Source organism: Brassica oleracea, chromosome C1, assembly GCF_000695525.1.
Source record: "Brassica oleracea var. oleracea cultivar TO1000 chromosome C1, BOL, whole genome shotgun sequence".
Lineage (NCBI taxonomy): Eukaryota > Viridiplantae > Streptophyta > Magnoliopsida > Brassicales > Brassicaceae > Brassica > Brassica oleracea.
In genome coordinates this window covers 14,259,161-14,273,908 of record NC_027748.1, presented here as the reverse complement: position 1 = coordinate 14,273,908, position 14,748 = coordinate 14,259,161, and the positions used below count along the sequence as shown (strand labels likewise).

At 33.3% G+C, this 14,748-nt stretch overlaps 1 protein-coding gene across 1 annotated transcript; it reads right to left on the bottom strand.

The window, feature by feature from the left end:
* Nucleotides 1–1,385: 1,385 nt before the first annotated feature.
* LOC106332475 lies at nt 1,386–4,837 on the bottom strand. Its single transcript, XM_013770932.1, has 4 exons — nt 4,792–4,837; nt 2,738–4,491; nt 1,703–2,376; nt 1,386–1,605 (listed from the first exon to the last, which is right to left on the bottom strand). Exons 1-4 carry the CDS (start codon nt 4,835–4,837, stop codon nt 1,386–1,388), a joined length of 2,694 nt encoding a protein of 897 aa, XP_013626386.1.
* Nucleotides 4,838–14,748: the final 9,911 nt, after the last annotated feature.

Here is a 14,748-nt window from a genome sequence, read left to right as displayed (position 1 = left end):
CCATGAAAGCGATTACTCAATAGCCAAGCCACCCAGAGAGAGCCCGAGTTCGAGAAGAAATTCCATAGGCGCTTTAATCTGAAAACCATATCGAAATTCTCAAGTTTCCTTAATCCAAGACCTCCTTCATCCTTCGGAGTACAAATAGATGACCAAGAAACACGAGCACCCGAGGCAGAGGTGGTGGAGTTCTTCCACAGAAACGCTGAGCATAGAGAGTCGACTTTGTTATAAAATCTCTTTGGGAACACAAAGACAGAACTCCAAAAGTTTACCATGCCATACACCACAGAGTAAATTAGCTTCACCTTGCCTGCAAATGTAAGAGTTTTCACTGTCAAAGAATGTAGCTTGGAAGTAATTCTTTCCAAGAATGGTTGCAGCGTGGCGAAGGTAATTTTTTTCGGGTCCAAGGGAAGGCCTAGATACCTCGTAGGGAAGGAACCGCGTTTAAACCCAGACATGTCAGCCATAACTGAAGCTTGCACATCATTGTAACCTCCAAAGAAGATCTCGGACTTTGCCTCATTTATGTCCAGACCAGACCAGTTTTTAAACTGCAACATGACCGTTTTTATACCCGAGACCAAAGATTTTGATCCATCAGAAAAAACCAGTAAGTCATCCGCAAATAGGAGGTGAGTGATCCTAAGAGAGTGACAAAGAGGGTGAAGCCGAAACCTATCCTCCACCTGGGCCTTATTCAAAAGTCTAGAGAGGACTTCCATGATCATGATGAACAAGTAAGGAGAGATAGAATCCCCCTGTCTCAAGCCCTTTTTACCCTCAAAGAAACCAGCCAACTCCCCATTTAGAGCAACCAAGAACCTAGGAGAGGTAATGCACTCCTGGATCCAAGAGACAAATAGCGGAGGGAAACCTTGAGCCCAAAGGATTTTTATTACAAAATCCCAGCAAACCGTATCAAACGCCTTACGGATATCCACTTTAAGCATACTACTACGAAGACATGACGATTTGTTGTAGTCACGGATCAGCTCTGAGGCGAGAAGGACATTTTAACCCAAGCTACGTCCTTTTAAGAAAGCGGCCTGATTAGGGCTGACACATTCACGTAGAATGGGCTTCAACCGGTTTGCGATGATCTTGGAGATAACTTTGTAGACAATATTGCAGCAACTGATCGGACGGTAATCTCCCACAGAGGAGGCTTCAGGTTTCTTCGGTATCAAAGTGATGGCGGTAGTATTTAGATCCTTAAGTAACCTGCCATTTCTGAAAAACTCACTTACTGCTTTGATGATGTCAGGCCCAACCGTGTCCCAAGAAGTCCGAATGAATTCAATGGAGTAACCGCCAGGGCCGGGGGTCTTGTTGAATGGCATGGAGAAAATTGTACCCTTTATCTCCGGCTCAAGAACAGATCAAGATAGATAAGTTTGTTGAATCTCCGAGCAACGAAACGGGAGGAGGTCCTGAAGTTCGTCCATAGGAGCCATAGAGATAGGGAGATCAGTAACACCCAAGATATTCTGAAAATATTGAGCAGAGTGTGACTTGAGGTCATCGGTAGAGGAGATAACCAGATCATTCTCATCCTTCAAAAAGTGAATATGGTTCCTAGTTACGTACTGAGTGACCATACTGTGGTAAAAAACAGTATTACGATCCCCTACGTCCGCCCACCGAACGTTGTCTATAGAACTTTTCTTCTGCTGTTAACAAAACATTTAGTTTTTACCGTTGAATATGTTCTTCCCTAGCTGTATCAGAATCAGGAAGAGTAAGCAGAGATCTCTGAAGCCAATCCACTATAACAGTTTGATCCTTGACTCGCTGAGAAATACCGCTGAAGTGTCTCTTGTTCAATCTTCGCAGGACCATCTTGAGCAACTTCAGTGAACGGACCAGCTTAAACTGATCAGTTCCCGTGATTTGGCTGCAGTTCCAGGACTCAGATACCAGCTGAGAGTAATCTGGATGATCAGTAACATGAGGAAAGAACTTGAAGGGTTTACAAACCCGACGTCTAACCGAAGGAAGATGAAACAAGCAGGGAGCATGATCAGATTGACCTGGTTCCAAGAACTCTGCATATGAATCAGGGAAGGAGGAGGACCATGACTGATTAATGAAAGCGTGGTCTATCTTAGTAGAGATGGGATTGTCGTCCTGATTATTTGTCCAAGTGAAAGGCAAACCCTTAGCTTGAGCCTCAAACAACTCCGCATCCTGAAGGGAGAGATTAATTTCTTCAATACCTGCAGTGTCAACCCTCGCAGAGATGTGATTTGAGTGGTGGCTTACTCTCAAAATCTGATTAAAATCCCCAATAACCGTCCATGGGAACCTATAAACTGGAGACGTAGCTTGAATGTCCACCAAACTGTCCCAAAGAGGTATCCGATCTTCCAACTCGTTGAAAGCATAAACAAAAGAAACTGTAATACTTATATTATCTGCTGGAATCAGCACCCCTCAGATGACTGATTGAGCCGATTCATGATAGATAAACACTGAAACCCGAGGGTCCCAGACCAAGATAATCCTCCCAGAAGCATCAGACCGGTAGTTCCCAAAAATCTTCCAACTTGGAGGTATTGCTCTCAAAATCCGATCTTTATTGTTTTCAAGAATATGAGTTTCCAAAAATGCTCCGAAAAGGGGTCTGTGGATATTAATCCAAGCCTTAGTAAAATTGTGGCGTCTGTCACTATTAAGCCCTCTAACATTCCACACAAAAAACATGATTAAAATGGAATTAGTTTTTTGTAGCCTTCCGGCCACTCTTCCTATTATTGACAAGAAAGAAAGGATCATCAACAACTTGATCATCGCTCAAAACATCAAAAGAGTTTGAGCAATTTCCAACATGAACTGAAGCAGTTACAGCCTGAGGGTGCATATTTGATCCTCCAAGATGAGATGTCTTTTTCCTAGCAGGCGTGCTGAAGCCCTCTTCATCCTGATCCGCGGAGACAGGTTCTCCAATATTGCTAGTAGAATCAGCAGTAATAGAGTCCTGGCAGGGCACAGGAGAGACCTCTCCTTCTTCTAGCTCCAAAGATTGGTCAAGAGCAATCATCTTTCCATCTACACCGGTCCCCTTACTTATAGCTACAGATTCCTCTAACATCTCCAAGTTCTCAGTGACCTCAGGTATAGGGTTCACCGACGTATCCAACTTCTCAGAATCTTCAGATACCGGACCCGTCATGGGTGCTTCTATTACCTGCACTGAAGCAGCTTTAGGAACATAGGTCTGAGAACCAAAGATTGGCTTTGCTGTACGCGAACGAGCAGGGCGAGACATTGATCTTTTGCGCTGATTTGGAGGGGCAAAATTTTGGTTAAGGAAACCAGCTGCAATCTCCACATGACATTCTTCTTTTTTATGGCCATATTTACCGCAATGCTCGCACTTAATTGGAAGCCAGGGGTAAGAAACATCAATCCGAAACTCTCTACCATTCGAGAAACCCGAAACTATTGTATCAGGCAGACGTTTCAATAGATCAACCTTGACATAAAGCTTCGCAACTTGGAAGTTTTCTTTACGCTGAGTTTCCGGAGCTACAGAGACCGGTCTCCCTACCACTGTAGCTAGACGACTCAGGCTTTCATTGTTGTAAAGGAGATAGGGAACATTTCTCAGCTCATCTGGGACAACAGCTGACGTTATAGGAGCTTCGCCTGGAGCAAAGTCTGGTGACCAGGGAGCAACAAACATGGACAAGCCTGTAATGTTCCAGCAAGAACGAGACAGTAGTGTTTCACGGGTCTTCGGGTTTGTAACACGGAGAAGAAATGACCCTTTCCCAAGCCGATGAACATAGATCCTAGGGCCTGACTTCGCCCAAACTGCATTAACAACTCCAATGATTCTGCCCATAGGAGGAACGTCACCATGGAAACTAGCATAAAGGAAGTCTTTGAATTCCTCCTTGGTAGTCTCAATATTCTCATCAGGTATGAGGACAAACGGAACACCAGAGACATGGTCAGTGGGAGTGCCAAGTTCTTGAAGTTCCGAGGAGTTCTTGAGCACAGAAGCATAATTCCTAGGTGGAGCTGTCTGAGCCGGAATCAATAAAGGAACTTTCGGAGCCGGAGTGACGCTCTGAGAAATCACGGCCGGCATATAGAAAGAGGCTCCAATCGGAAGATGAGGCAGTGGATTCACTCCAGCAGTAGCCACATCAGAACGGGGTGATGAACTACCAGCCTTAACCGTTGAGTTAACCACCAGAGCAGGCGATTCCATCACAGGAGCAGCTGATTCAGTCGCAGGAGCAGCAATTAGAGCACCCAACAGAGCTGGGATGTCGGGAACAGAACCAAACTTAGCAGAAAAGCCAAGAGGAGGAGAACAAAACACCGGAGCCACAGATCTGGTGGGAACATCATCGGACAGAACAGATCTGGCGATTGCAGAAACGGATTTAGCCTTCTTCTTCGCCTTAGACGCAGAAGCAGCAGAACCGACAAAACGAGCAACTTTAGAAGAAACTAGGAATGACGACGATGATTCTTAATTTTTTTTGGAAGCATGGTGACAGAAGAAACTAGGAGACGTGAGAAAGGAGACGGTCGTCGGCCGGGCGTGAGGCCCACTGGCGGAGGAGGAGACGGGAGAAGCTTATCGCATAGAGAATCGGGAGAAGCTTATCGCATAGAGAATCTTTCTGCCGATACTTACGAACCACTTTTTCTACTTATCTTCCATGCGAATCAAAACTGTATAGGTTGAACTTTTTATAGTGACTGGGCTCACGCCGAAGGGCCACCTCGCCAGAAATCCCCGTAGGGATTTTTTAGCTAACCCAGTACCACCCCGCTGTCCCTGAGTATCGAACTGGCGACCTCGGGTAGTCATGTACACCATAATGGAAGTCAAGTGCAACCACTTGGATTCTCTTTTACATGTAAACGAGAGATCTGTTTACAGTGATAACCAATCATAGCGAAGCTAAAAGTTGTAAATTCTAACTAAATAATATAATCGTAGTCAAAGCAACATTGAGGCTCCGGTGTTCAATAGTGTTGCTCATACATTTTAGGTTCTTCATGACGCGTTAAACGGAGCCTAGAGACTTGGAGAGTCACAAAACACAAACATAGAATAGAACACGAATTCAACCTAAAAAGTAAAACGTATTAAGTGCTTCGAATAGAGAGAAAGAGGAAATCAGTTAATCTTATTCTTATTCTATAGACAACAATACATATATATAGGAATACAATACTAGGGTTTAGAACAATATGGGCTTATGGGCCTATATGGACATCCATAAAATAGTTCATAACACTTTTCATTGGATGTCCATTATACAAATTTTTTTTTAAAGCGCATAAAATGCTGCTTCATTAAAAACCTTACCAGGAAAACCCAGTGGAAAAAACTATGGTTAAGGGAAAAAGAGTGCAGCGCTCATCTACTCCCTGATGAAAACATAACTTGAGATATCTGATAGGACACAATCTAATGTGATGAATTAACTCCTTCGTCTTGGACTTGAACCGGTTCACTTCTCTTGGCAGATTTGACACTCCTCACTGAAGCTTGAATATCTTGATGATCGTAGGACAAAATGAGTTCAAAGCATTTGGAAATCGAAACTAACATCCATGTCTAACTTTAAGCACCGATCTGGCTCTGTTAAGATGGAAATATCAAGCGGTATTTCGAATATTATATGATATTAGGTATTCTAAGACAGCCTAGCTTGTAAATGTCACGCGAAAACAGCCATATCTCGAGTTCTATTATGGATAATGACTTGATTCAAATTTGAGATGAAAATAGACTCAAAGATCTTTCTCTGGACACCAATTTCATATTGCAATTCCATCTAAAAGGTCTCCTTTGATTGGAAAACTTTTGACCTTCGATTATGTCTCAAGAATGGAATGTGTTCATACATTGATTCTTTTTCAAGTATGATTGATCTATCTCATTTTCTCCTGCTTCTTAAATCTCGAAAAATACTTTGGAAGATTGATGACATTCCTCTTTAGGTATCTATCATTAGCGTGTTATTTGTTGCCTCGTTAAAATTTTGACATGGAAAACCAGTGGGACAAAACTAATGATAAGGAAAAAGAGTACAACCACACACATCATCGTACAACAAGCAATGGATGTGAATAAACAATAAAGCATCAAACGGCATAACAAGCGAATAAGAAATCTGTTCGTGTAAGCATAACTCTATTTGTGAATCATATTTTGGTTATTTTGAGTGAGACTAAGATTAAAAGAAGACTAGTCATACTTATCTTAGTTATATAATAAAGTTGGAGAGATCGGAGATGTCGTCAATCTTAATTGGTAATGACGACCTCTTCGTTTCGTCAAAGTGTGTCCTCCCTCACGTTGAAAATAACGATAAACCAAATCACAGAGACGACTTCATGGGCAAAAGGAACGATATGGAAATCTCGTGAACCAAGACGATTCTTTTAGAAGGTAATTAAAGTTTTTTCGGCGGTTAGGATTCCGTGCTGATAACGTGTTGTGAATAAAGAGAAAGAGGAAATCGGTTAATCTTATTCTTATTTCTTAGACAACAATACATATATATAGGAATACAATACTAGTGTTTATAACCTCTAGAACATGGGCTTATGTGCCTATATGGACATCAATAAAATAGTTCATAACATTAAGGTGGTTTTTATTGTAGACGGCGAGTAGTTAATGATTTAATAGGTTTAAATCACACCATTTCGACTGGTTTAAGTATGCTTTACAAAAAAAACATCATTTAAATCATTTATTTTTAATATTTTGCATTACTTATAAATGATGTAAAATTTTTTTACATCATTTAAAAAAATGACTCTAAAAGTGGTGATGTAAATATTTTGTATCATTTTACTAATAAGTGGTGTTAAAAATAATAATATATTCATCGGTTATATCAAGTGATGTCAAAATGTGACGATTATAAAAATTGATGTTAACTTTTATATCAACTGTGTTAAATGATGTTAATTTATTTAAATGATGTCAATATGTGTCAGTTATATGAAATGATGTTAACTGTTATATCAATTTTATTAAACGATGTTAATGTTAGTATCAGTTAAAGTAATTGATTTTAATTAGTTACATCATTTATTAATAACTGATACAAAACTTATATCAATTTTTAGAAATGATTAGAATACTAGTATCATTTATAATTACTGATTTAAGATATTGGTATCATTTAAAAAAATAATTGATATTACATTTGTATCAGTTTTATAAATGATTCAAATATATATATTTACATCAATTATTAAAATGACGAAAATTATTTATAATTGATGTTAAACTAGGATCAAAATATTTTAGAATACTCTACTAATATTTCTAATAGAAATAAAATAAGTAACTAAATAAGAAATCTTATATATTAAAACAGAAGTCACGACCTTGATTAGTGTGTGATTTTTTTTTTTAAAAAATAAATCCAATGGACTTATTCCTAAAAAGTCATGTTACATTTAATCTATAATTTTATCATTTAAATTTTGGGCCTACCAGAAATTTTTATTGGGTTATCAATAATTAGATTTAAACAATATATGATCTATTAGATTTATAGATATTATAAATTAAATAGATTTGTTGTAATACTATACCACTATATATGTTAAATATTTAAATATTTGTCGATGTTAAATTTTAAAATTATAAAGATTTTTTTTTAAAATAACAAAAATCATATTATCTAACAATGATTAATCTTTACTACCTTAAACCAATGAAAACAAATTTTAAACTATATAGTTTATTTTAAAATTAAACAAAAACTAAATGTTTAATTATTTACTCGATAATATAAATCTATAAAGCGAAAAATTTAATTTTTTTAAAAACTTTCTAAATTTGTGAAATGTTACAATATCTTTGAATATGACAATAAAACAATATTATACTAATATTTATATATATAGTTACGATTTTAATAATGAAATAATAATCCGAAAATATATATATAGAAGAAGATACAAATACATGCGAAAGTTTGAAACAATCTATTCAATGAAAAAATATACCGTAAACTTATTATGTTTTAAAAATTGATAGACACAAATATATTATAATATATACCAATTTAGAATTGAAAACAAAATATTTATATAAAAAAATGAAAATAAAAACCCGCGCGGTTGAACGGATCGAGATCTTGTTATAATTTACAATGCAAATTACTGTACTAGAAACTAAAACATAATTGATCCGTGGTACAAATTCATAAAACACAAATAAAATAACGTTAGTAAGAACATACATGGTAAACTGAGCACGATTACTAGTTAGCACGGTTTTCAACTTTAAATATCGATTGACACCATTATTCCTTCTACATTACAGTCGTGAAAACTTTATATATATTATAGTCAGTTATTTTATTAATATAGTTTAGATATTTAGTATCAAAAATGTTAATGATACAATAAAAGTAAAATGACATATTTTTGGAAAAATGATTTCTAACTACATGAAGTACTAACCATGACATGGTCAATCATACTAACTAAATTTATGTATATCTACCTACACGAAGTATATGTTATGCATGACAACATTCTTCGACATAATAATATTACGTAGTTAACATCACAAATTTATCCAAAAAGTTATGTGGATGCCAGAGACCGTTTAAAGCTCTCGTTTCATAAATTAAAATATGACATACCTGAAAATTAATTAAACATTAGATTTTGATTTGTGTATTAAAAGCGTAAGAATATTTTTAACAAAATATAATTTAAAAAATATAATTTAAAAAATTAATATATTTTATAAAATTTAGTTTAATATGATATTAATTAAACTAATGAATTATTTTATTTATATTTTCATTAAAAAATTGCATTCGTTTAAACTTAGTAAATTTCATACTAGAATTTTATTCTTAGATTATTTTTATTCCTAAAAGTCTATAATTAATAATTATATACGGGAGATAACGTTTAGCTTAAGTTGACATCAAACAAGTATTAAAAAAATAAAATATTAAAGTCAATAAATAGACGTCAAATAAGTTTTATATTTAAAAATTTACTAAATAAGTAGATCATACAATTAGTCAAAAAAATTACATAATTTTATTAAAATTTCATAAAAAAACAGATTAAAATAATTAAAAAACAAAATTAAATAATATCCCTTATATACTAAAGCACAAGTCACATGACCAATTAATTGCTGACACATGGCTTGTGCTTCATTATATTTTTAAAAACACAATTAAAAAGTATTTTTATTGCTAAAAAATGCAACTTTAATATATCTACATTTAAATGCATCTTTAGTCGATGAAAAGTAAAATCGCACTGGAAGTTTTTAAAGTAAAAAAAATGTTTTCTCCGTTATCACAAAACAAAAAAAATCAATCCTTCATTTTCTGAAACTGAAAAAATTTATATCCCTAAATTTAAGCACATCATTACCATCATGTTTAAAAATAAATCATTTCATCTACAATTCCTTAAATCATGGCAAGTTTCAAACGGTTTCTTTTTTTTCTCTTTATAACTTGCAATAAATTTGTTTATTCTATTTACTCTCCCTTAATTTTTCTACAGTTTGTAGTCTTCTTCTTCGTCAATTTGGTTTTGGGTGGTAAGTATAGCAAAAATAGATATACATGTTTATAGTTATTTTCAGGTTCAATGTTCTCTTCTTAACTTGATACTCTCTTTTATTTTTTTGCATGATGCGAGTGAATTTCCCTCCTCCTTAAGAGCTTACTTTTTCCCAAAAATGGAGAATCAGATCACGGTCAACAAGACAACAACCCAGGTAACAATAACTATAAAGCATATAATTTTGATATATTATTCTTTTCTATTTTTTAACAAAAAAAATAATTTTGACTATTTACTGTGTAAATAGATACAAAACATCAGACCTAAATTTGATTTGGAATAAAAACGTGAGTATTTATATTCAGTTTACCATAAAAATTATGTTTAAAGCTTTTTTTTCTACTAGAATTTTTGGTTTATTATGGTTATAGAACAAAAGAAAAGTTACGGCATCTTACTATTGAGGAATTTGAAAATAGTCGCTGTAGTGGGAATTAGATTAAGGTCAATTGTTAGAAGATATATTTTAGTTAATTGTAATATTTTTTCTAAGATAGAGTATATCCAAATTTCTATAATTTTTATTTTTATCCACAATTATTTAGGTTTATTTTCAGATTTAATACAATTCTAAACAAAATCAAAATTAAATACAATTCTAATCAAGTTTTCTTTTACAAACTTCCTATGTTGTTTTAAAAACTACCTAAAACAGAAAAGAACTAATATTTAAATAAAATAATTTTCCGAAACTCTTAAATAATAATTTAAGAACAAAATTTTCTTTTACACAAACAAACTAAATTTATAAATTTTAATATTAAAACAGATTAAGTAATAAAAATCAAAATAAGTAAGATTAAAATCAAAATTTTAATTTTAAAAAATTTCAATATTTATCTCGATAGTTTGGAAAATATAGCAAACATGTAACCATTTTAAAAATAATATCAAAATTATTGTTTAACCCCTCCCCCTTTCAACCTATTTTATTAAATTTGAATACACCACTGTTCATATATAAAATATTTGAGAGAAAATAATTTAATTATGATTGAAAATTATAACATAATCAAATAACTTTAAATACATAAAATAGATCCGTGCGTATGCACGGACGATAATACTAGTCTTATATAACTGTCATATTTAATATAAATAATATAATTATATAGTTTTCAAATTAACTAAAATTAAAATGTTAAAACACTACTTACTAAAAAAGGATAAAACATATTGATTTTTCAAGTTAGATTTGTTAAAAATATTATCATGCTTTTAAAACGCGGATTAAAATCTAATTTAGTTAACTTACGGTCGGTCGGTAATATTTTAATTGATGAAACGAGATATTAAACGGTCTCTAATATCCACATCAGTTTTTGGATGAATGAAATTAAACTAGTGATATTAACTACATAACATCATTAAATTGAGGGATGTTGTCATGCATAATATATACTTCGTTTAGCTAGGTATACATTAGTTTAGTTTGCATTGTTAGCCATGAGATGACCAATACTTCACGTAGTCAGCAATCATTTTTCCTATATTTTTCTTAAATACATATAAATTTACGTAATTTTATACTCCCTATGTTCCTATATATAAGATGTTTACATAGAAACACACATATTAAGAAAACTACTTTTTATCTAGAAAATATCATTAAACTATAAATTAATGGCATTCAACCAATTACAAAATAGACTATTAAAATATGATCGGATACACAGTTTTTGATAAAGTAAAAGTTACCTCAAAAAATGAAAATATCTTATATATTGAAACATCAAAATTCTGTAAAACATCCTACATTTAGGAACGGATGGAGTAATATTAATATATTTTTTTTAGCATCATTTTTTTATTGATGTAATTTGTATTATTTTAACAAATGATGCATCAATTCAATTATTAATTAAAAAAATAAATGCATCAATTATTTAATTGATATAAATTTGTATAATAATATCATTTTCGTTAAAGTGATTCAAAATAACATAAATTATATCATTTTTGTTGAATTGATGCAAAATAAATTAATATGAACATCATTTACTATAACTGATGCTAAATTAATATTATTTGTATCATTTATAAATAAGTAATATAAATTACAATCACTTATTTTTGTGATACACTTTTAAGTGATTTAAAATGATCGTTTTCTTGTAGTGTTTTATTATTAGTAATTTTCAGAAATTCGGTAAAATCCCAGTTACTTATATATGTAAACCGTTACTATGGTTGGGTAGTCTGAATTCCCGATTGGTTTTCACAAGTTTTCCATGTCTATTATTCACTGGCGTTCTAGCCCACTTTGTACGTAAAGGGAATTGAATTGTACTCAGATGAAGACTTTTCTTTATAATAAACTAACAAAGAGTCAAAGATAAATATGGAGCTATTACTATTGAGAAATTAGAAGGTAAAGAGAAGGTGAAACTCGATAGCTAGGTTAGAATTAGGATTTAACATAGCATTAGCTTTCCAAAGACACGTGGTCGAATGGTGTCCCAAGACATGCGGTCGAATGGTAAGGTAATGGACTTGAGAGGCTAACACGTGTCAGTTCAATTCATCTATCGAACGAAACTAATTCACATTGTTGTTGGACATCTACATGATAAACTCGCACTTACAGTCCATTTATATACTCGGAAAAAAAAGCTTTATATGCAAGATGCACCTCCTCTTAAAAATCATTATTCAAATCTTTCTATAGATCCAAAATATTTCAGGTTAATAATAATAAAAAGAACACACTATTAGACATTTTGGATTATAAATAACAACACAATTACTCAAAATATTCAGTTACAAAAAAAAAAAAAAAAAAAAAAAAAAAATTACTCAAAATATTGGCATGCAACTTAGACATGTAACAACCAATGCATGTTGGCTCTTGATTTTATGGAAGCTCGGTTCACTGGGTTCGATTACGTTGTGAGAGGATTTATTAATTAAGCAATTGATTCTTGTCCCTTGTCTCCAGAATTAGTTAGGTCCAGAGCCCAGGGTCTGAGGATATTTTTTATGAAACATTTGAAGGGGTCCTCCTAAGCCTGAGACTTTTATCCGAGATCCGGATTAGATCCGAGATTCGATCCGGATCCGATCCGAAAATCCGGATATCCGGAGGGGTCGAATCCGGATCCGGATAGTAAAATGTTGGATCAATCAAAGCCGGATCCAGATCCGGATATCTTAATTTTTTAGTCCGGATATCCGGATTCGTAAGTTTTATTAATAACTATTTCAAAAATAGTAATATTTATATATAAAAATTAATTTTATTAATATATTTTCATTTTTATAAAGTATATATAAATTTTATGTAAATTTTGTAATATTATACATAGAAATAATTAAAAATATTATATATATTTTTTTATTTTTAAATTATTTTTAATATTTTATATATACTAATATTATTTTTTATTTATTTTAAAGATCCAAATCCAAATCCGGATCCGGATATCCGCCAGATATTACAATTTTTAAAAGGATACCGACACCCGAATATTCGAGAACCCCGGATCCGGATTAGGATAGTAAAATTATGGATCCGCCGGATAAGAATCCGGATCCGGATACCTTAAAATTGCCCGGATACCCGATCCGTCTCAGGCCTAGGTCCTCCTACTTTGTGAGGCCCAGATTTTTAATATTTTTTTATATTATATGTATGCATTTATATAGATTTAAATATAAAAATTAGATATGAAATAGCTATTTTGTTATTAAGATTTTTAAAATAAACTTAATAGTAGAATTAAAATAAGAAAATATATTTTATGTTATTGAAACTTACAACTTTGATTTTTCTTTAAACAAAAATAGATGGTTGAAACTAAACTTAAAAAAAAAATTAAAGTTTTAAATAGAAATTATATATATATATTAAATTTTGAATAAAACTCCTAAAATCTCAGGTCCGGGCCATCCGGCTCCGGTTGGGTCTTTACGTCTCGGATGACCCGGGTCATAAAAAGAACACGTAATTTGGAATTGGTTAGTTCGAAGCTTCAGATGGGAAACATGTTTTTCTATAAAGCTGAATGATGCAAGTCATGGTTCAAGTTAACTCATGCATGGTTCAACTTAATCATTATATATTACTACAAACGACACCCAATGTAAGAGCCACCCAAAGGAAAGTTATCAAACAATTTTGTTTTAAAAAATATATAAGTATATATAAATATTTATATTTTATTAATATGTCCATGTCCAAAAATTCAAAATCCTATGCAAAATACTGAGATTTTTTTCCGGGTGAATACAAGAGATATACAATCCAAAATCCTAATCAGCGATGTACACATTAATCTCAAATCACAAATCCCATTAGAGTTGCTTAATGATTATTTTAGTATATAATTATTGATAAGAACTTTAGATAAGAAACACCTAAATTTTGTGCCTCAATGCTAGTTGCTTATCTAAAGGTTCTTAAAAAAATTACTTTGGGTTAAAATTGCACAATTGAAAGATTAGGGGTCAATTAGAGAGGTTTGTTCTGCAAATCTGATAGTTTTGGGGTCAAAAAATAATTATCCAAAGACAAAGGATCAGACTTGAAAATAAGCCAAGAACGGCCATTGGAGCTCACGAGCTTTCTCTCCCGGATCTGGAGCACGATGGTGGAGGATCCGGCGACGGAAAAGCTTGATTCCATGGCGGAGGAGAGCTGAGACGGGTTACCTGGATCGAAGGATAGGAGACGAGCTGCAGAGGGCCGACGACGAGGATGAACATCTTCATGACGTCTCTGTAGCAGCGGAACATGTCGGGGAAGAAATTCTTGTACCGATCGAACTAGGCGGATCGAGCCAATTCGACGAAGACGAGAGGGAGAGGATCGAGCCAATTCGACCAAGACCCAACACCCACAAGCACCCGGTTCTTCTACCTCCTCTTTAAGCATCGTTTCTTCACATTAATCTCATTTTACTTTTTTTCTAAATCTTTATTAAGCTAAGCACTCCCTTTAAGCACTCCGGTTGAAGATGGTCTTATTAACTTTTTTGAAAGCTTATTATATTGTACAGCGACAAAAGTTCACGGCAGAGCATTTCAGACCAAACAAAGTAAACAACAACAACGACCAAAACAACGATTAACATAGGTATCAAATTGTCACAAAAAGAAAAACAAATACAACGACAAAATAGAAACAAGAGATTAAATTGA